The 21,017-nt window shown below is 42.3% G+C and overlaps 1 protein-coding gene across 1 annotated transcript; it reads left to right on the top strand.

The window, feature by feature from the left end:
• Positions 1-1,367: 1,367 nt before the first annotated feature.
• On the top strand, positions 1,368-20,888 carry lemd3 (LEM domain containing 3). Its single transcript, XM_044185880.1, has 13 exons — positions 1,368-2,920; positions 4,563-4,603; positions 6,079-6,148; positions 6,631-6,704; positions 8,887-8,966; positions 9,087-9,232; positions 10,558-10,659; positions 11,592-11,694; positions 14,118-14,296; positions 17,147-17,228; positions 17,331-17,436; positions 17,551-17,629; positions 18,458-20,888. The coding sequence occupies exons 1-13, from the start codon at positions 1,597-1,599 to the stop codon at positions 18,628-18,630; spliced, it is 2,559 nt and encodes an 852-aa protein (XP_044041815.1). The 5' UTR covers positions 1,368-1,596; the 3' UTR covers positions 18,631-20,888.
• Positions 20,889-21,017: the final 129 nt, after the last annotated feature.

The raw sequence follows: 21,017 nt of genomic DNA on the forward strand, positions 1-21,017 counted from the left end.
AACCAAATTCACTAACAATAAGCTGTACCTGTTTTATATGCCCAAGTTCTTAAAGAAGTTAGCAATCTTAGTCTGGTTGGAATAAATGGGAATGATTTAAGTTCAAAGTTGAAACACTCAGCTGATGCCACAAGTTAAATAGAAATGATATTTACAGAAACACAAACAACAGAACAGGAATAAATAGACCAAAGTGCAGTACAGTAAAACAGAACTTACTTCCCCTTCAGTCTCATTTGAGTGATATACGAGCTAGATTGTTGAATTCTGTGAAGAAAAAAACTAAACAAAAAACCCCCAAACATATATTTAAAAAAAGAAGAAGATTAAAGATAAATATTAAGGTGCTGAATGAGAAAGATGAAAATATACTTAACAAGACTTTAACTGTCTGAAACTGATATTGCAGTAAAGCAATTAGGAAATCTCCATGAATGTGTAATATCTCATCTAGTGTGACATTACGGAGAGCTTTTAACTCTCATATAAAACACGTTGGAGTGCATCCACTGAAGCTTTTTATCTCCCACAGTGAAAATCCAACGCTTCGACCTACTGGAAAGAAAGACTTTACACCACGTGAGGTGGACTTCTTGGAGTTTGTGTTTTGTTTTGTGTGAGCTCACCAAACCAAATTCCTATGGACTATGTTGAAATGGCAATAAAGTATTGAATCTTGAATGTTGATGCTCCAGATCTGGAGAACCGTGAACCGCTGCAGTGTGACAGCTAACATTTACTAGAGCATGGATGTTCATTTCTGGAAATAATAGGTGACAGTACTGGGGGGTGTAACCTCTGTCTCTGTTCAAAGATGCTCTCTGGTGTTGGATGTGAATGTCCTCCTTGAACTTTCTCTGACCATCCACATCCCAATGTGGAAGCAAAGAAAGCGCCCAATATTCAAAATCTATATTCAAAGTGCTCAATTTCAATAAGCTCAACGCAGATCTGAAAATTCAAGTCATAACATCTGCTCGCTGAAATTGGTTTGGTCAAATTCACACAGTGAAATTCAAGATCCGAAATTTAGATTTGATCACCGGATCTAAATACCAAGGATAAGCAGTCAAGCCTAAATGGAATCCCTATTCACACCGCTTCGGCATGTGGAGAAATCCGAGCTTTCCAATAGAACTGCTCTGGGAACAGCCAGCTGCAGGCAACGGACAGTCACGTGTTCGGATGTTCAGGTCTGAATTTCATATCCTGAATTGGAACAGTTCCCAATTTGTTGGAAATAACACATTCCTATGGAAGAAGCCATGTTTTTTCCCCACTGAATCTTATTTTAAAAAATGAGTTCCATGCAAACTGGAGTAATTTTCCTTCTACCGTAGAAAATAATTCCTTATAAGTTTACTGGTACATTTATGGGTTTTAATATCTATCAGCTGTCGAATTTATTACCTTTTAACATTATTTATATGTAATAAGAAAGGTTTTAGATCTAAGAAACGCCTCATAACTAAGAATTTGAGCATTATCATTTATAAACAGCTTGCTGTTGATTTTGAACGCAGCCCAGTTGATCCACTGCCACTTCACCCCTACGTCATTTCCGTTACACAACCTTCTCTGAGAGTTTTGTCCAAGATGGCGTCAACGCAGTTAACGGATGAGGAGCTTTTCTCCGAATTAAAGCGCTTTGGTTTCACTCCAGGCCCGGTAACCGAAAACACTCGCCCGGTATATTTGAAGAAATTGAAGAAGCTTCGCGAAGACCAACAGCAGCGGGGATCCAGACCGGGTAAAACCCGTAGCAGCGGGGCCACCAACACGGCGGGATCCAGGCCAGCCAGCCATGACGTCACGCACCTGAGCTCTAGCAGGAGACCGGGCCGGAAGTCCTCCGTCCTCGGCTTCAGCTCCGACGAGTCTGACGCTGAAACTCCATTGAAAAGAAAGGGCCTCAATCACAGCGGAAGGGCAGACCGAAGCTCTGGCTTTCAACAACCAAAGATAAGGCCCGTTACAACACCGAGTGTGGCTATCAAGAATCAGTATGGCGCTACGAGTACGCTAAATAGCAACATTTCTCCCCCGGGTCCGGACGGACAGAGAAGTGTCTTGCTAGGCTGGGGAGTTCGTGCCAGATCCAGCCCTGAGGCGGAAGGGAGGGATTACGACGAATCGGGGGACGAGGACGATTATGGGGGGGGGACTGAGAAGAACGCTCGCTCTTTAAATGGTTGTGGGGCGTCTCACTTGAACACTAGCAAGCTAGCCGGGGATTACTCAGACTCGGACGAGGAGGAGGTTGGGGGCCTTGGTACCGGAGATCGACAGAGGGATAGGCTGGAGCCTAGACGGAACCACCAGAAAGCGGCGTTCCCTTCCCACGAAGTCGGCCGAGGGTCTCAGACGGGAGGGGTAGCAAGAGAGGTTGATCCGCCTGAGAGTCTAAACATGGTGAGAAGCCGGAGGGAGGAGGGGGAGGAAGACGAGGTAAAGAGAAGGGAATCGGACTCATCGGGAGGCTTGCGGAGCCACAACTTTTCCAGGAAGTCCATCTACGTGTCCCTTACCGACAACCATGGAGCAGAGGCCGGCAAAAACAACCACCTCGACGGCGACCACGGAGCCTCCAGAAGCAGCAGCAGCACTAGCAGGTTCAGCATTGGGCTGAGACCGCGCTTCTCCAACTACAGCAGCCTGTCTCAGACCTACAGGGGCAACCACTCCAATCACATCGCTCCCAGCCACCCGTACAGCCAGGCGTTTCTGAAGCAGAAGCTGTCTGTCCCGGAGGATGAGCTGCTCCAGCAGTTCAAACGGGAAGAAGTGGCCTCCTCTGGTAGCTTCAGCGCTCACTACCTGTCCATGTTCCTGCTCACGGCAGCATGCCTTTTTTTCCTGCTGCTGGGCCTCATGTACCTTAGGATGAGGGGCTCTGGATCCCCTGAGGTGGATGGAGCCAGTAAGTATCAGTCAAGATGTGCTATTGAAGCTTTTCGACTGTTTATCCCCAGAGAGTATAAAATATGTCTACTGGAAATTTAAAGCCAGTGTTTAGTATCATTTTATCCCCGTGTGGCATGGTGGTGGGGTTTGTGTTTGTATGTGTATTTTTTTCCCCCAAACAGTCTGGCATCCCCTCTACAGTGATTGTTTGACAATAATTGAAAGAGGGATGTGCTTCATGTAAACAGAAGTGCTGAACACACCAGTATGGCAAAAAAATTCACATTGGGGTTTTTTTTCCTGCACAAAAGCTAAATGAAAGCAGTTATCAATTATTAAAAATATCAAAAGACTGCTTTCAAGCCTGTTATCATTATGTAAAGTAAAAAAAAACAGACTATGCCATACAGCTATGAACTGTCACTACTTCAACCCAGCAGAGCTCAGGCATCCACTGTATTTATCCGTTTCAGCACAGACAGGAAGGGAACACAAATCTAACTCTGCTCCCGCTGCCTGTGTTCCTTGACAAGACATCAGCCTGATATTACAGGCAGCTGGCTAGCTAGCGCTAACTTCCAAACTATATACACACACCTGACTCCCACGGCATCGCCTCTCGTAACCAGTGACAATATCTTGTCAACAAATGCAAACCCGGCGCGCACATCGCTGCGCACACTCCTGTTTTAAATCTCTCTCCTGCAGGTGCCATCGCTAGCTTTGCTTTGGAATAGCCATAGCCAGCTAGCCATCTGACGGGAACATAACCCTTGTAAGAAATGTTAGCACCGATGTTGGTCCAGCCCTGGCCCCAAACAGACTCTACATGGTGTTGTTGTTGGCCCACAAGAATGCACCTGCATGCACAAAGTGCTACAGATTCCTGCCAATGGTTTCCCACTACTTCAACTATCCTTTGTTTTGCTCAAATCACAAGAAGACTCCCACTCAGGCCAAGTGGTGCTAGCTGTGCACGTAATTCTGATTTTATTTGAAGTTCTGTTTGAAACATGTACCGCCACACAGCACAGTACAATGGAGGTGAATGGAATTTTTTATTGTGGCGCTAAACGCTTAATACAAATTTCAACAGTTTTCACTGGGAATTATTTTGTTGAAAGGTGTTTCTAGTATTTTGTCCACCTCGTTTAAATATGAAGGAGCAAAAATCTTAGAAACACCACGGTCTACAACCTCAGAGATAAGGGGGGTTTGGAGCGAAAAATGGGGAGTAAATTTGTCATTTGAGTGTAAACAGCATCATGGTTTAAATCCAGTGTAAAAATATGTTTTGGGTTTAAAAAACCAGTTCTCTTCTTACTCCACACAGTATAATTCAGTCGTGAATTAATGTTGTGCCTGTGATTATGGTCACTGCAGTGAGATGGCAGTGCTCCAAGTACCTGGTTGATGTGGTGAGGTTTCATGGGTTGAGCTTCATGTCCAGACACAGACTCACATGTTAAGTGATGTCTGAACTACACTCACATTCCACAGTCTCCACACATGCCGTCTTATTTTAAAAGCCCAAGTTTTTCCTTCTGCTAATCCATCCTGTGCCTCTACATGTGTGGCGCGTTAGGTTTACAGTGGGCTTTTGGTGGACTTGCTGTTGTTTCTGCCTCCTGACTGCATCTCGTTCTCCTTTGTTGCAGTTAAGAGCCATCCTTTTGGCAGCGAGTTTGACTCTTCTTATGTAAGTAGATATTTTCCTCTGACCCCCTCTTTCAGTTCTGTGTACAGCAAAGTTTTTGTTCAATATATAGAGTACAGGAAGCGCAATGTGCACACTTAACCTGGAATTGGAAAGCATAATGGATGTGAGCAGTAAACACAGCTGAAGTGCTGCCACGGTAATGAGGTGAACTTGCTCTCCTGGCCGTGCAAAGGTGAACTGTCCCAAAGGCAGCGCTACTGTTCAAGCTTCTGATCTTTGTTGAGATGTGCACATTGCTTTAAAAGCCACAGAGTACCAGTTGTTTTGCTGGGAGGCATTTCAAATGTTTTGTCCACCCCATTTATATCAACAAGGGTAGAATAAAGACCGGGGTTGTGAAAACACTTTACCTAAACTGATGCCGAATACTATCAATAACACAAATTAGGTTCTAAATTCATTTTAAGATGTAATTAAATCTTGGGGTCTAGACTGTAGAGTTGTCCCGAGGCGATCCAGGCACATTTTAATGGAAGTGTATCAGCTCAAAAAGGGCAGATCAAAATCCGATCCTTTCCTGACTATACTCGCCTGTGTGTTGTCCACCTCAGCGTGCTAGTCCTGCAGCGCTGCACTGCTGTACCACAGCCGGCCCATAGACTGTAGCATTCAGCTGCATATGCGAGGGAAAATTAGTGTGTGCGAATGTGAAAAATGATTTGGGCGCACCGGTGAGTGACTCCGGGGTTCAGACGCTGAGGTGGGCAAAATACATGGATTCGCTAAGCTTAGACAGTATTATCATTAGCAAAGAGCAGGCTAGAAAACACTCAGGTAGCAGCTTCTCGTTTTTAGCCGACACTGACCATCGCTTTCACCAGTTAAAATGACAAATGTCTCCGGTGGCAGATCATACCAGATATCGCTAATTAATGTTAATTCCACAAGTAACTTGATAACGGGCCATAAACTCGTCTGTTGTCTGTTAAAATGCTTTCTGCAGCCGTTGTCTGTACTCAGCCAAAGACCATTTGTGATGGAAGCTCCACTCTATAGCACTGCTGTACAACTGCGAGTGGACGAGTGTTTCTGTAGTTCCGATGAATCCGACAGAGCGATATGTCTTCTCTCTAGCTGATCGTGTTACGTCAGTTTCAAGAGTCACATTCTCCCATTTTAATTTCCATTCATATCCAAGTAAATCTATAATTTAATCTTAGAAACTTAATATTTTTGAACAAAGACCGTCAGTATTTGGATCAAGTAGATGTATTTCAATGTTTCCTATACTTACATTAATCAACATTTAAGTGTATATACAAGCACTGGATGGGACTCAGTATCAGCAGATACTTAATGTTAAAGGACTCGGATTGGGACCAAAAAACTTGATCGGGACCTCCCTACTACATTTTTAATATCCAAAAGTGCCACCAGAAAGGTCTACAAATGAGCTAATAAATGAATGCAGTTCTGTTGGTAGAGTGTGTCCACTAAGTATTTATTGTCTGCAGGACAAGGTGGAGAAGGACCTGATCCTAAAGCTGCTGCTTGATCTACACGACCACCTGGCCCACATCGCCGGTAGCTATTAACTCTCTTCTTCTGGTTCTTTGGAACGACAGTGACTCTGATATTAACAGACTTACACATTTGCACTTTCTATGCTGTACACTTGGATTAAGGAAGGTTTATACATTGTCAAATGGGCAGGATAGGTCCTCAGTCAGAGAGAGCTGGTAAAAGCAGCTTTTAATGTTACAAAACTGACTAATACCAAAGTGATAATATCTTAATAAATAGTTCCTCTTATACTTTATTCAGATCACATCCTATTGAAATGAGCCAATACTTTGACATTCAGTAGGGCCTATATGGTTACTGTCCAATATTTAAACTCTCCTGTGATATAAACTTTAGGTCACCCCGCCCGGTCCCTTTGTGTCTACCATGTGAACATGAGTACTAATCAGCAGAGGCACAGGATGTGGAGACACGTTGAGATGGTACGAGCAGTTAGCAGGAGTGTGCTCTTTTTCATCAGTGATGGTTTGATGTGATTGCAGGCCAGCATGACTGTGGAGACGAGCATCATGCAAACAGGAGTCTGTCCATGGAAGAGGCCTCTGCGTATTTACTGGTACGTTCACACATTACCATCCCTGCCTGTTCAACCAAACCTGAAACAGGGACTGTCAGCATCACTGCTGTATCTTTCCAACAAGCAGAGATTTCACACTACATGATAAGGTTTGTGCTTCGCAGCGGCCATTAAACACTTGGAATTTGAATATGAGACAGGGTAACCTGGGTGCGTGCTACTTTTTAAAAATGTATTTATTTATTTTTTAGCAAAGTCTGTGAATTTTGCAAAAGGTCAATTTGAAAGAACACAGTAGAGTGTATTTTCCAACTTGTTACCTTTGGTTTAGATGTTTTGAGTCCAGTCTGAAAGCAGGATATGAGAGCGATGCTGAATTAGAGTGGAGAGCGTACGAGGAACAGTGTGTTTCTTTTTTCTGGAGGGTGGAGGAGCTACAGATTCAGTTTTCTCTCTCGCTCCATGACGATAGATAGATTCTTTAAACATATCTCTTGTTACAGCAGGATTATTAGGGCTCTACAGTGTGAGTATTTCTCGCATTTGGCCTTTGGCATTAGGTATGTGCGAACCACAAAAATAATTTATGTGCACAGTGTGTGTGTAAAAATTACAACCTACCATAATCCCCCTTGTTGAAACATATTCAACTTTTCATAAAGTCCATGCGCTCATCAGTGTCACTTTTTCGTGAACCGGCCAATCACAGCCTGGATGGGGTGGCACATTAATAAAAGTTTGACGTGCTACAGCAAACTTTCGAACTGTTGAACTCATTGTTATGCATGAACGGTTCTGATTATTGACACGTTAACAAAACATTACCAAATTAGAGACTAACCATTGTAGACCCATTTTCCTTGCACAAGGATTTAATGAAGCTACAAAATTTATAAATGTTAGTTGTGTATTTCTTAAACTGCTGTATTGTCCAGCTGGAATTAAAATTATATTAGTGGTAGGCTATATAGTATACTATTATATCAATTATAATGAATATACTGCATTATATAATGTATATATTAATGTTATACTAACACTATACAAGGTAGATTTATTTATCATTTGACACACAGGGTTGTGAAACGAGATTTAAGTTGCCCTTCCCTTTATGCTACTCACAGAAACAGACGTTAAATACAAAAATGATACAGTAAATGCTGAATAAATAATAAGGGGATGAATTAAGGAGTCTCGCAGCCTGAGGGAAGAAGCTGCTCTGTAGTCTGGTGGTGCGGATGCTTCTGTATCTCTTGCCAGTCGGAAGCAGGGTGCACAGGCTGGGGTGGGTGCAGACGCCTCACCTCTCGGTATCACTGCTGCTCGGTACGTTGGTACCAGTGATCTTCCGAGCGGTTTTAATCACCCGCTGCAGAGCCCTCCGGTCCCGGGCCGTGCTCATCCCGTGCCAGTGTGTGATGTTTCTGGTCAGGAGGCTGTCTGTTGCTCCTCTGTAAAAGTTAACAAGAACCTGGCGCGGGGAATTCTGCCTTCTGAAGTTTCCTTAAGAAATACAGCTGTTTCTGAGCTTTCTTTACCAGCGTGGAGACAGAGGATGATGCTGATCCCCAGGAACCTAAAACCGTTCACCTGCTCCACCTCAGCTCCCCTGATGTAGACAGGCGTGTGTGTCTTTGCCTCCTTTTAGCGAAAATCAACAATCAGCTCCTTGGTTTTCCAATCAGTTTCATGGAGGAGGTTGTGTTGAATGCTGAGCTGAAATCAACAAACAGCATCCTGATGTAGGTGGTGGTGTTCTCAAGGTGGGTGAAGACTGAGTGGAGGGCAGGGGAGATGACATCCTCTGTGGATCTGTTGGATCTGAAAGCAAACTGGTGAGGGTCCAGGCTGGCTGGGATGTTGTTCTTTATGTGCTGGAGAAGCAGTTTCTCAAAGCAGTTCATCAGAATGGGGGGGGAGAGCCCCAGTAGAGTTTTTTGAGATGAGTGATCAGTGTTTTAAAAAGCTGTGTCCATGTTTTAAATGCTGTTTCCAGTGTGTCAAACTTTGAAACTAACTTTATTTCAATGTTTTAAAACGTCAGTATTCTATATAGAGCCCTGACTTTATCTCACCTCCGAGTGGATAAAGGATTACTGAAAAGCAGTATTAATAAAGCAGGACCCGTAGGAGTGGGAACTCATGGAAGCTTGACCTAAGTGCTGCAGTGGAAACTGATGTGTGCTGTTCCTCTCATCAGTACCATGTGTCTTTTGTTCAGGCTCAGAATCAGGAGTTTGAAGGCTTCATCCATACTTCCCTGGAGTGGATCATCCGGACAGGCCAGGATGTTGGGATAAGGTAATACACGATATACGCATTCGTGCTGATCACAAGCCTCCCATGTGACATCTGTACTCACTCTGTGTGTGTGTGTGTGTGTGTGTGTGTCTGTCTGTGTGTGTGTCTGTGTGTGTGCAGGCTGATTGGGCAAGTAGCTGATGATCCGGTGACTGATGTGTCTGAGATCACTCGGCTGGAGTCCACACATCCCAAGATGCCCTTCACATGCCGCTTCCGCCGAGCCTTCCTTACCGTTATCAGCAGAGTCTTCCTCATCGCAGTTGGTAAGATAAGCCACGCCACATAAACAGCAGCAGGCCTGAAACATGTGGAGTGTAGATCACAGCTAATTCGTGTGATTGATTAGTGAGCTACACCTCTGTGCCCAAATAGTTTTTCACAGTAGTGTCACTGATGATGACTGTAACTGACACCAACAGACAGTTAAAAACACAACAGAGATGAGACCCGCAACAATGTCAACCAGTATTTACAGCATGTTTTCGTTTGTAAATTCTTTCATTTCCTACATTAAGAGAAAATAACACCAAATGATGAAATAAGGATAAAGACCTGAAGAAAATATAATAAAAATCATTTTAAAGGTGAAAACTGCTGCTGGTGGTACTAGATGGTGGACTCAAACAAGTCATCAGGATTCATCCTCTGTGGACCTCTAATATCTGTACAAAATATTAATGGCAATCTGGCCAGTATATGTCAAGATATTTTAGTATGAACCAAAGTGGTGGACCAACCCACATTGCCATCCCCGAAGCCGTGTCTGCACAGGAGTCTGTTTCACACGTGCCTGGCGGAACACATACGCTCCCATTTTAATCAGTCCAGCTGTCTACAGGCCGTTAAGGCTCGCGTTTCCCTTGCACTAGATATATATATTCTTCTGTTTTACACGCATAACTACAGTGATTGTCTATTGGGCTCTGGGTGCTGCCAAATTGCAGGTGACCTACACTCAATGCTGTGCCTGAACGCATCTTGCGTTGACACTGCTGCTGCTTTCACTACGCAGGCTGTGCAAACACGATGTTAAACATATATCTAACAGTAATATAGACTGGACAATAAGTTTACTATAATATCAGAAATTAAGTAACCAAGGAATGGACCGAGAAAGTGAGTGAACTGCACTCGTCTGTTATTTAAAGCATGATAAATCCATCCATCAAGTTTCTAAACCATGTGGCCTGATCAGGGTTGCTGGGTTGAATGCATTGGGAGAGGAATTAGCTGCAATGGCAGACAGCGCAGTAGTTTCAGTAGATAGTAACAGCAGAAGCAGAAGTGATAAATGGTTATTTCAAGAAATACCACTAGGAGTCACCAAAGCCAGAAATGTTGAAATCCTACACATAGGGGCTTAAAGGAAAAACACACAGTGGTTTGTCAATTTGATAGATTAATCATTAACACGCGTGTTGATTAAGGGACTTGCTTAAAATTAGCACCCATATCCATATTTTATCATAGTTAACAGCAGAAGGGGCAGCAGTAACAGTAGTGGTAATTACTAGTTTGGCTCCACGCAGCAGTGGAAGCAGTTTTTCAAGAGTGTTTGAACCTGTGAATCCTGTGTGTGTGTGTGCAGCGGCAGGCTGTGTGTGGAGTGTGGTCTGCTACATGAGGTACCGCTGGAGGAGAGAGGAGGAGGAGACCAGGCAGATGTATGACATGGTGGAGAGGATTATCGGTAAGGAACACCACACATTCACCTGAATGTCAAGCAAGTGAATGTGTTTGCTTACAGAAACGGGGAGGGGGGGTGATATGTATCTATTGAAAATATTATACACAGGCTATAATATTTGAAAGAATACATTCATATGTTACCCTATTTCTAGTATTTCTTATTTCACCATTTTAATTCTACTTAATCTTATATTAGTGTTTACTCACAAACTACTATAATATGCTTACCTTGCTCTCAGTTCTCTCTTCCCCACACACCTGCACACACCTACAGCTGGTGAGCCGCATGTGGAGGCTTGTTATTAATGACGTAGCCTATCGAAACCAAAGTGGTACCGAATGACATCGGCACCAACGGGTGCGCTTACAAGCTTTTAAATGATCAGCTTGTTATCAAGCAGCTTCAGGAGTTCATAATGAGTTGATCATTTATATCAGCGGTGTTGGAGACTGGAGAGATCTAAAACATGCAGGTTAAGAGAGGTTTGGGAAACGCTGGTCTATTCCACCCCCGCCTCCAAAGTATCAAAACTTTCCGAGCGAGGGAGCATTGAGCATTTGCAAGCGTTTAGGGAAGTTTGGCCACATTTGTGCACGCAGAGCAGAAATGCTCCCTCGCGAGGATGCTTTTCTGTGCGCTCGTATCACGTGCAGAGAGGGAGAGAGAGAGAGCGGGGCAAAGAGGGGCTGAGCGAAACGCGCTGAAAAAAATAGAAAATCAATATGTGGTGGTCAATGTTGATATTGTGGCGGGCCACCACAAATAAATGAATATATGGGAACCACTGCGTACTGGATATCATACTACGCACATGAAGTCCTGGTGATTTGTGTCATTTGAAGTCATCGACTTGCTTGGTTATTCTCTGAATGCTGTATTTTATCCTCATGCTTTAATCCTTAATTCTTCCTAACTGTGTTGTTGTTGTTCAGATGTGTTGAGGACCCACAGTGAGGCTTGCCAAGAGAACCAGGACCTGCAGCCCTACTTGCCCATCCCCCACGTCAGAGACTCCCTGGTTCAGCCTCAGGACCGGTCAGTACCAACACTGCCACAGCTTGATCTTTAGAATCTGAATCCAGATAGAAAACTTAACAAAAGAATATCAGGGCCTGAATTTAACATACTGCCATACAGCAAATGCAAGTCAAAGCTAAAAACATCAATTTATCATCAACTACACCACTAAACAAAATGTTTTACTTACTTCTGTACATGACTCTACACTGTACAAAATGTGTATTTATTGTTATGGGAGAAAGTCCTGTTAATGTTTGTCATATTTGGTACCTGGTACACAAAAGGATAGTGCAAAACCTCAGTTTCCTTCTTCAGTGGTAACAGCACTGCTGGAGAACAGCAGTGAGCTGGAAAGTCATGATATGAAGGAAGAAGAGTGTTGTCAGTAGAGCCCAACCGATATGGGATTTTAGATATCGATGCGGATTTTAGAGGGGAAACATTCACCGATTACCAATATGGCGGCCGATATAGTGAATTTTTGAGCTGGAATGAAAATTCCAACCCTTTCTGTGCGGATTGTGCACCGGTATGCCTATGCAAAGGTACTCAGAAGGCTGCTTTCTTAAACAAATAAATTTATATTCTTTAACATCTTAAATATACATTGTCAACCAATTCTAGAAATGAACACTGATTAAATAAAGAATAAATAAAAAAAATAGATAAATAAACATCAGTACTGTATGTTCAGTATCAGTCAATTACTGACGTAACAACTGGCCATAGCATAGAGTAACAGTGTACTTGGCTAAGCACGGGACTGTTTAGTTAATGATGTACATGTACTGATGTGTTTTCACTGAGGTTTTGTTGTGATGTGTTTATCTGTTAGCTTAATCTGGTAGCCGCAAGCTAAGTTTGTTAGTTTATGTTATGCTTCACACAGTCTTTGCATGCTCACTAACTCCTTTTAACTTGGCACCGTTATCCTAAACAGACCACACACACATATACATCTCTAATTGTCCCTTTTAAACACAACGACACCCGGCAGAGAGTAACTTTAAAGCTCCCGCTTCACGTGTTTTTTTGTTTCTGACCACGGATGCAGAATAAAGAAACACACACACATTCCTTTTGGCGCGCACCGAGACCTGTACACACACATACATACACATACACACACACACCTTTTGTTCTGTAGTTTAGAGTTAGCTTTCATATTGTGTGTTTTGCTTTATTATCTTTTAATAAATGCTTGTGTATAATTATGCTGGTTTCTTTAATGTTGCACAACAGTGAATAATTTGCCAACCTCTTCTATGTTGAACTCCAAATCCTTCAACCTACCAGCTATCAATGGTAATTTGGTTATAGTTATTAATTTAATTATTAATCTGAGTTCCAGTGCACTCTGCTGGATAAACGTTGTAGTAACACCAATATAATAAGACAGTACTGCCTAATATACTGAAATGAAAACAGTTTTATATTGGTTATGTCGGCATATGGCGCATATGGGATAACATGTACGCCGATACCGATATATCTGCGATAGGCCAATATCGCTGACCAATAAATCGGTTGGGCTCTACTCGTCAGTTGTCTCACTGTCAGGCTGCATCACTGATGGATTTTAAAAGTTCTTGAGCAGCTGAATGTTTATCCTCACGGCTCACCCCGGCTTCTCACTAATCTGTTCAGCCCTGTAGCTCCCCAAATAAAGTCTCATTCATTTAATCATTTATTAAAGTAAATATAACATGCAGAATTGTGCTGCCCATTTTGCCCAGTCTAACAGCACACATGTTAAGAAAATGACAAGACATTAAGTTGTGACGGTCACTTTAATCTGTTATTGACTCCAGTGCTGTATATAAAGCCGTTTTGCTGGATATGCATACTGAAAGCAGTTGGAATGAATGAAAGCTGAACATGTATGTCTGACGATTAATGCGGTTTTCATGTGTTTTTTCTCTATTGCTCCACAAAGAGGAGACAAATCCTCAATGAACACATATTTCATAGACTCCTCTGACATGAGAAGAACATCTCCCCTGTAATCTCGAACTGTCTCATTCACAGTATTTCACTGTTTATTACACTGATTTAATTTCCTCGTGTTTCAGAAATGTTTATTGAATGAGAAGTGTATTACAGTGCTGGTTTAAAGAGGTTGAACAAGAGATGGATTTAATCTGTCTGGGTTTGTGTGTGCCGTAGCCTTTCTGGTAATGTGGCAGCATTCATGTTGCCGAAATGTTACTTGAAATGATTCGGGAGCTTATTCAAACATGAAACTGACATGTGAAATTGCCAGCACTTTATAAAAGTGTATGTCTGAAAGAGGCTGGACATGATAGTTGGTGTGTTTGCACTGCTGTCTACAGTGCCCCATGTTCTTTAAAGGTAAATTTAGATGCACAAACAACAGGGCCTGCATCTATTGATCTATAAATTGAGGAAGATGTGTCAGCAGTTCTGCTATTTTACAGGAAGAAAATGAAGAAGAATTGGGAGCGGGCTGTGAGCTTCCTCTCAGCCAACGAGTCCAGGATTCGAACAGAGACTCAGAGGATTGGTGGAGCGGACTTCCTGGTCTGGAGGTGGATCCAGCCTTCTCTCAGTTGTGACAAGACCTCCTTGATGCCCTCCAAAGTCTGGCAAGGAAAAGGTACCACACTAAAAATATTGTGGCTCCAGAGAGCATTGCACTCAAACGTAGCAATGACTCCTTCAGAAACCTGAAAAGCAAGGTATCATGGGTAAACAGACATTTACAGCTGATAGGCAACCGCACACCATCACTACCACTCCAAATTTCCTGGCAATAAATGTTTAGTAAACAAGCTACTTCTAAGGGCCCCAGCATGCTCCATGTGAGCTGATTCAGGAATTCAAATCTACCTCATTTTGTCTGTCTTTCTCTCTGTCTCTTTCTGTCTGTCTGTCTCTTACTCTCCCAAGCTTCCTGTCTGTCTGTCTCTCAATCTCACACTTTTCCTGTCTGTCTTTCTGTCTTTCTCTCCTCTTCAATGAACTCCATTTCTACTACTCTACATCCATCCAACCACTTTCAAAAATTCCAAATATTCAACTCAATTAGGACATGCCAGTATTACTTTTCTCATTCATGCCTTTCATACTTTCCAAAATATTCCAGGTTTTCCAGGAAATTTTCCCATTCAAATGACTGGACAAAATGTTCAAAATTTCAACATTTACCCACTTTTTCAGCTCTTAACTACTCATAGTTTTAGCTAGAAACTCCATTCAACAACATCAAAATGTTCCACAACTTCCATACATTCTGGGTATTATTCAACTTTTCAAATATCATTAAAACTATTCAACTTTGTTTGAAGTAAATTTATAATGGGAGTCAATTAGAAAAACCTTTAAACTCACTCAACTTCAACCTCTTCCCAGTCATTCATACATTCACGTAGAAATGCCATTCAAACTTTAAAACATTCACAATCCTTGGGACTTTATCACACTAATTCAACTTTTTCATATCTTTCATACTTTTTACAGAGTCAGTTTAAGTTTCATGCAGTTTTCAGTCCTTTTCTGAGTTTATAATGGGTGTGTATCGGGTGGAATGTTCAGAGCTAGAGTTGGTGACATCATCGCTAGAGTGCAGAGAAGTAAAATCTCATTCCCACAATTTTCACTCCTCATACATAATTTTACATCAAAAAGTAGGAAAATGTGTGCTGGTCGCAGGCATGTAACTATGGAATCAAACAGACTCACACAGTTGCCACAGAGCTTCAAAGTGACAGCATTGACAGCCAACTGCTGTATAGACTTTCATATTAACTGAGACCAGCATTTTCAGGAGGGAGGAAGAAACCAGGACATTTCTAAATTGCTCAAATGGACACATTTTTGATACTACACACACACAAATCACACATAGCCTCTTCAAGAGTTTCTCCTCTCTCTTAAGATATCTTAACTTAGCCGATAAGAGTAACGGTCTTTGTGGTAGAAGCACGAGTATGATGCGCTTGAAATGAACTCTGTCGGCCAGGAGTCACACAGCAGTTACATCACCATGGCAAACTTTGATCTCAGGAGGGACACACAGCTGATTGAGATTAGCTAATTAGTGCAGTTTACACACACACACACACACACACACACACACACACAGTTTTTTCTGTCTTTGTAGGGATTTTTAATGATATACAGACACACGCACACACACACACAAAGTGTCATTTCTGTTTTTCAAAATGAAATCCCAAGATGGTAACCTTAAAAATAGAGGCCTCATAGAGTGACTGTATCTTAACAGGAAACTCAGGATGAGGCCTTTTTTTTTTTCAAAATATAAGTTCCGAACGGTCACTATATGTTAACAGGAAATAAGGAATGGATCTAGTTTTTCATAATCAAAGCCCCAGACAGTAACTGTATCTTAATAGGAAGCCTAACCAAACAGTATAGGCGAAACAGGTCCCTCGAGGCACCTACACACACACACACACACACACACACACACACAACCTTTGACTGCAGCTGATGACACACAGCTAATTGAGATGAGCTAATTAGGTTCGACACACACATACAGGTCTTTGACATTTTCAGACTTTTTCAAGTATTTTATTAAGGTTTACAAACTCCATTCAAACCTTAAAATGCCCCACAGATTTTATACATTATTGGTATTATTCAATTTTTAAATCCCATTCATACTAATTAGACCATTTCTCACTTTTCCAAGTCTTCATACTCCTTTCTAAAAAATTTCAGCCCACAATCTTCACGACACTTGGGACTTTCTCACGTTAATTCAACTTTTTCATATCTTTTAGCTAGAAACTCCATTCAAACCTTAAAATGCTCCACAGATTTTATACATTATTGGTATTATTCAATTTTAAATCCAGAAATTCAGTTTAGTGTCAGCTTTTAAACAATCCGTAAAATATTCCATATCTTTCATACATTATTGGTACTCTTCAACTTTTAAAGCCAGCAATCCAGTTTAGCGTCCGCTTTTCAACATCCAGCATTCATACCACACATTCTTCAGAAATTGCCTTCTCTAGTTTTCTTCTGGTCTTTACAAATATGTTGGTTATCTGATTATCTGTGTGTTTTTGGAAGGAAGCGGAGGAAGTGATTGGGTCTGGTTTCCCACTGACCAAAGAGCCAATAATCATCAAGGAGCCGCACACAGCATGGCCTTGATGTTTCAAATTTCGTGCTGGCCGGACGTAATTGTGGAGGTTTGTGGGCATGCGTTTGCGCGGCCCGTCGCAAGAAGCATGCAGCCAGCTTCCACAATACCTTGTAGTTGACAGGCCCTGGTTATCATGTCATCATGCAGTGTGAACCAAAACAAAGCAAAGTGAACTTGTTCAATGTTGTTCAGATCCAAGAAAACAAACTCTCACTGTGATTCCACCGTACCTGCCAGTTAACACATGTTCACTGGACTGTACTGAACCAGCTACGTGTTCTGACATGATCATCAGTTCATTGAGATTTTGTCTCTCTCCTTCAGCTTTCCCTCTGGACCGGAGGAATTCACCTCCCAACAGCCTGACTCCATGTCTGAAGATCAGAAACATGTTTGACCCAGTCATGTGAGTACCTGTCTCTGCTGCTTGTTTGATGCATTGTCAGGAACTACCAAACTTAGTCTTTTGACTTTCTGCTTGTAACTTTCATTGTATTTGTGTTTTCAGGGAGGTGGGGGAGAACTGGGATTTAGCCATCCATGAGGCCATCCTGGAGAAGTGCAATGACAACGATGGCATCGTCCACATCGCTGTTGACAAGAACTCACGAGAGGTATACCCCTATGAGTATATCCTATGTGCTATGAGTGATGAGCACACTTTGACGTCACATCTCCATGCTGTTAGTTGCTGTGATGTCACACTATGCTTCCTGCTCTCTCCACAGGGCTGTGTCTATGTGAAGTGTCTCTCTGCAGAGCACTCGGGGAAAGCCTTCAAGGCACTTCATGGCTCCTGGTTTGATGGTAAATTACACACTTAATAACATTTATATTTAGAGTACATCAGCAGTAAAAAAAAAGAAAAAAACAAAGGACTGTTTATGTGGGTGTGTTGCTACAGGCACAGGTGAGAAGATGATATACGCGAGTTGTGAAGGCTGGTCAGTCAGACAGGTCTGCTCAGTGTGATTTTGTTGTTTTGGGGGGGGCTTGAGAGAGGTTCAAACCCAGCCTATTTGTACAGCTCCACACGACTGACCAATCCCTGTGTAAAGTAGCTGTGATCATCATGTTTTGGAAAGTTACAGGATGCAGCCCCCATATTTCGATGGCAGAAAGTTTGGTAGGAGGGGGTTTCAGATGCTGTTGGACCATCTGACAACACTTCATTTGAAGCATACAGAGGCTTTTAAGGCCTTGTTCATATTGACAATCAGTGAGCAGTGTTTTGGTGTCTGATGTTTTCTTCAGAGTCTTCACACTCATGGGCATAACAGTCAAACTCGACTGTCTGGATTGTATTTCAACTTTTCACCTGTAGCAATACACCCACACCTACACGGCTCCTCGTGCTATTTTTAACATGTCCATCATCTCCAACACTGAGCAGATAACAGTACTTGTATGTGGGAGGATTTTGGAAATGTTGAAACAGCAGTAGAAGGTGACGTGTGGTGACAAACGTTAGCGTCCTGCCTGCAGCTTTTGACTCACTGGTTGAGATGTTGGATCTTGGATGAGTGTTCCTGTAGCCCCCCCCCCCTAAGGGGAAACTGTAAACTCTAATGTGATGCTAGCTCCGTGTGTTGAAGGGCACTGGTCAGTGACATGCTCCTGCTTTTGGTTTGACAGGTAAGTTGGTGACGGTTAAGTATCTTCGTTTGGACCGATACCACCAGCGCTTCCCACAGGCCCACAGCTGCAGCACACCCCTGAAGGCCTCCAGTCTCCAACTGAACACCACAAGCACCATGAACACCCACCTGCAGCACCGCAGCTCAGCCAACTGTTCAGGTCTCTCATGAGATGAGCATTAGCATTAGATTTAGCATTTGCCCTCCCAGCATGACGGCACCAGTCTGCTGCTGCTCCTTCACTGCTTTATAACGGGGAAGACTTCAGTCTGTGTCACAGGAGAGCTTTTTTTTTTTCGTTTGTTTGTGTTTCTTTTTTCAACACAGGATCTTTGCAAGGGAAGCTGTTCAGCGGTGCAGTGCTTGTTTTCTATAATCTTTGTATTACAAATGTCATGGATTTAACAAGGAAGCAAAGTTCTTCTGGAATATTTAAGATGTGTGCAGAGGCTCCAACCCTCCCTCCTTATCTTCCACAGTCTAACTGACGCCATGATGGAGTTCATTAGGGCACTGTATGGAAATGGCTGCATGTATCAGAGTATGCATCTATGTAAGCTTTCAGTACCACAGTGTGGGTGTTAATTTCCTGAAGATGTATTCTGTTATTATCATTCTGATTATTATTTAGTCAAGTGAGGAAGGCATGCAGACTTGTAGAGGGTGTGCTGTAAATACATGTGAATGGTGGCACAAGCTTTATTACATCCTCTGTAAAGCAAACCATGAGCTCACATTTTTCTTGCTGCTCACTTACCACAGCAGAGTACATCTGTAACCAGAGGCAAACACTCCCAAAGAGGCTGCAACAGCACCGATACACACACACACACAACAGTTCAGCTGATAGAACAGGGCAATAGTGAGGATGTTGACTCAGCCACTGTGTTTGTTGTTTGCTCCATATATTCCATGTACGGCCTTTTTCTTTCCCTTTGTCCCTGATTTTGTTATAGCATCCAGCAGTGCTCCCAAACGTTTGAGCGATATACCAGAATCAGGGAGTGTACCTGTAACAGTCACCTGAAGTTTTCTTCTCCAGATATAACCCAATATATTCCCTAGTTATTATTATTACTTATTATTTTGATTATTTACCTCTTTCAAGTCGGGTCATTTTCACTGTCGGCGCGTCCCCGTCATTGAATTGTATTTCCAAACCTGTTCTGAATGAGTGGTGTGTATTGTCATCTCTCTGTGTACATGACCAACAGGCCAGAGGAGCACACACACACACATACACACTTCAGGATGTTTCATGCCCGGCTTAAGATCTGTGTTCATCTCACTTCGGTGGGACAGCTGTTTCCTGTGATGATGGAACCTGACTGTCGCTACTGGTCTTTGATCATGTCAGCCTCTTGTGATGATGCCACCACTCTTTTTGTCATAAGGTGCACTGCGAGGATGTTGACAGTTTGTAATACTCAATTCCAAATATTCCGACCCCTGTACGGAGACTGCATTGAACTTAGGGATTCCTGATTGCTTGTGTGTTTTTACAGTACCTGTGTATTCAGAAAATGCTAAAAATCCAGGAGTTGCCAGACATGACTTAATTTTTTTATGCAGTGAATTGAAAGTTGTATTCAGTATTTGTAGTGTACAAATGATGCACATTTCAAATGTTCAAAACCTGCCGCAACAGTTTGCAGCAGACAACCCAACTGTGCCTTACATTTGTGTTTTTTAAGACTGGCACTGCATTACTGGAGAATGTTCTGGATTTAAGAAATGTTGAAACAGTTTAAAGGGTGAGTAAGGCCTGCCATAGATGTAGTTTTGGTAGAGTTTGACATCTTCAAATTTGGTATTTTGTAGCAGTTTCATTTGATATTAAACCAAATGCTTCTCTCTATTTATTATGTTTTTAAATCAGCCGTGGTGATGTACTATTTTAATGTCACTAGACCTGTTACATATGTGTCATAACTTTTTTTTTTTTTCATGAAGACGTCGATTCATCGGCCTTACATCCTCTTCCAAACGTCAGGATGTGTAAAACAACAAAATAAAGTGAACACTTTCAGAAATAAGCCAGTTGATGGTGCATCACTGCAATATATTTTTGTACGTCTCCAGCAGCATGGTGCACCTGCAGCTTCTCAGCCCACACTTACTGTAATGAGGCTGAATGTAAATGTTGGTTTGATGTGACGGCACTTCTCCAGGCTGTGCTCCACCTTTAAATGTATCCTCATGGATGTATTTTATGTAAACACTGTACATTGATATAACTGTAATATGTACTATTATATGCAGCTTTATTTCCATTGCGTTGTATGTTTGGAGTTACCAGTGTCCCTAACCTGCTAGCCAGAGGGGGGAGGTGTACAATACTACAGACATTTAAAAATATACAGATGTTTTAATGTAATTTGTCAATTGTACAAACGGCTCAAATTAAAGGTTTATTAGGAGTTTTTAAATTGTGTTGTTTTTCTGTCATTTTCACACACACACACACACACACACACATCACACTGTCATGATCGGTATTCAGGTATTGCCTGCTGTCGAATCTGCTTTATTGACTGAGACAGTATTTCCTGCTTGGT

The sequence above is a fragment of the Siniperca chuatsi genome, linkage group LG23, assembly GCF_020085105.1.
Source record: "Siniperca chuatsi isolate FFG_IHB_CAS linkage group LG23, ASM2008510v1, whole genome shotgun sequence".
In the NCBI taxonomy this organism is placed as follows: domain Eukaryota; kingdom Metazoa; phylum Chordata; class Actinopteri; order Centrarchiformes; family Sinipercidae; genus Siniperca; species Siniperca chuatsi.

Bases quoted from the DNA above. Each gene is read 5' to 3' on its own strand.
- lemd3 (XM_044185880.1), top strand. From the start codon at position 1,597: ATGGCGTCAACGCAGTTAACGGATGAGGAGCTTTTCTCCGAATTAAAG. The intron at 4,604-6,078 runs GTAAGTAGATAT...TATTGTCTGCAG, and splicing joins GCGAGTTTGACTCTTCTTAT to GACAAGGTGGAGAAGGACCT. The intron at 17,229-17,330 runs GTGAGTACCTGT...TTGTGTTTTCAG, and splicing joins AACATGTTTGACCCAGTCAT to GGAGGTGGGGGAGAACTGGG.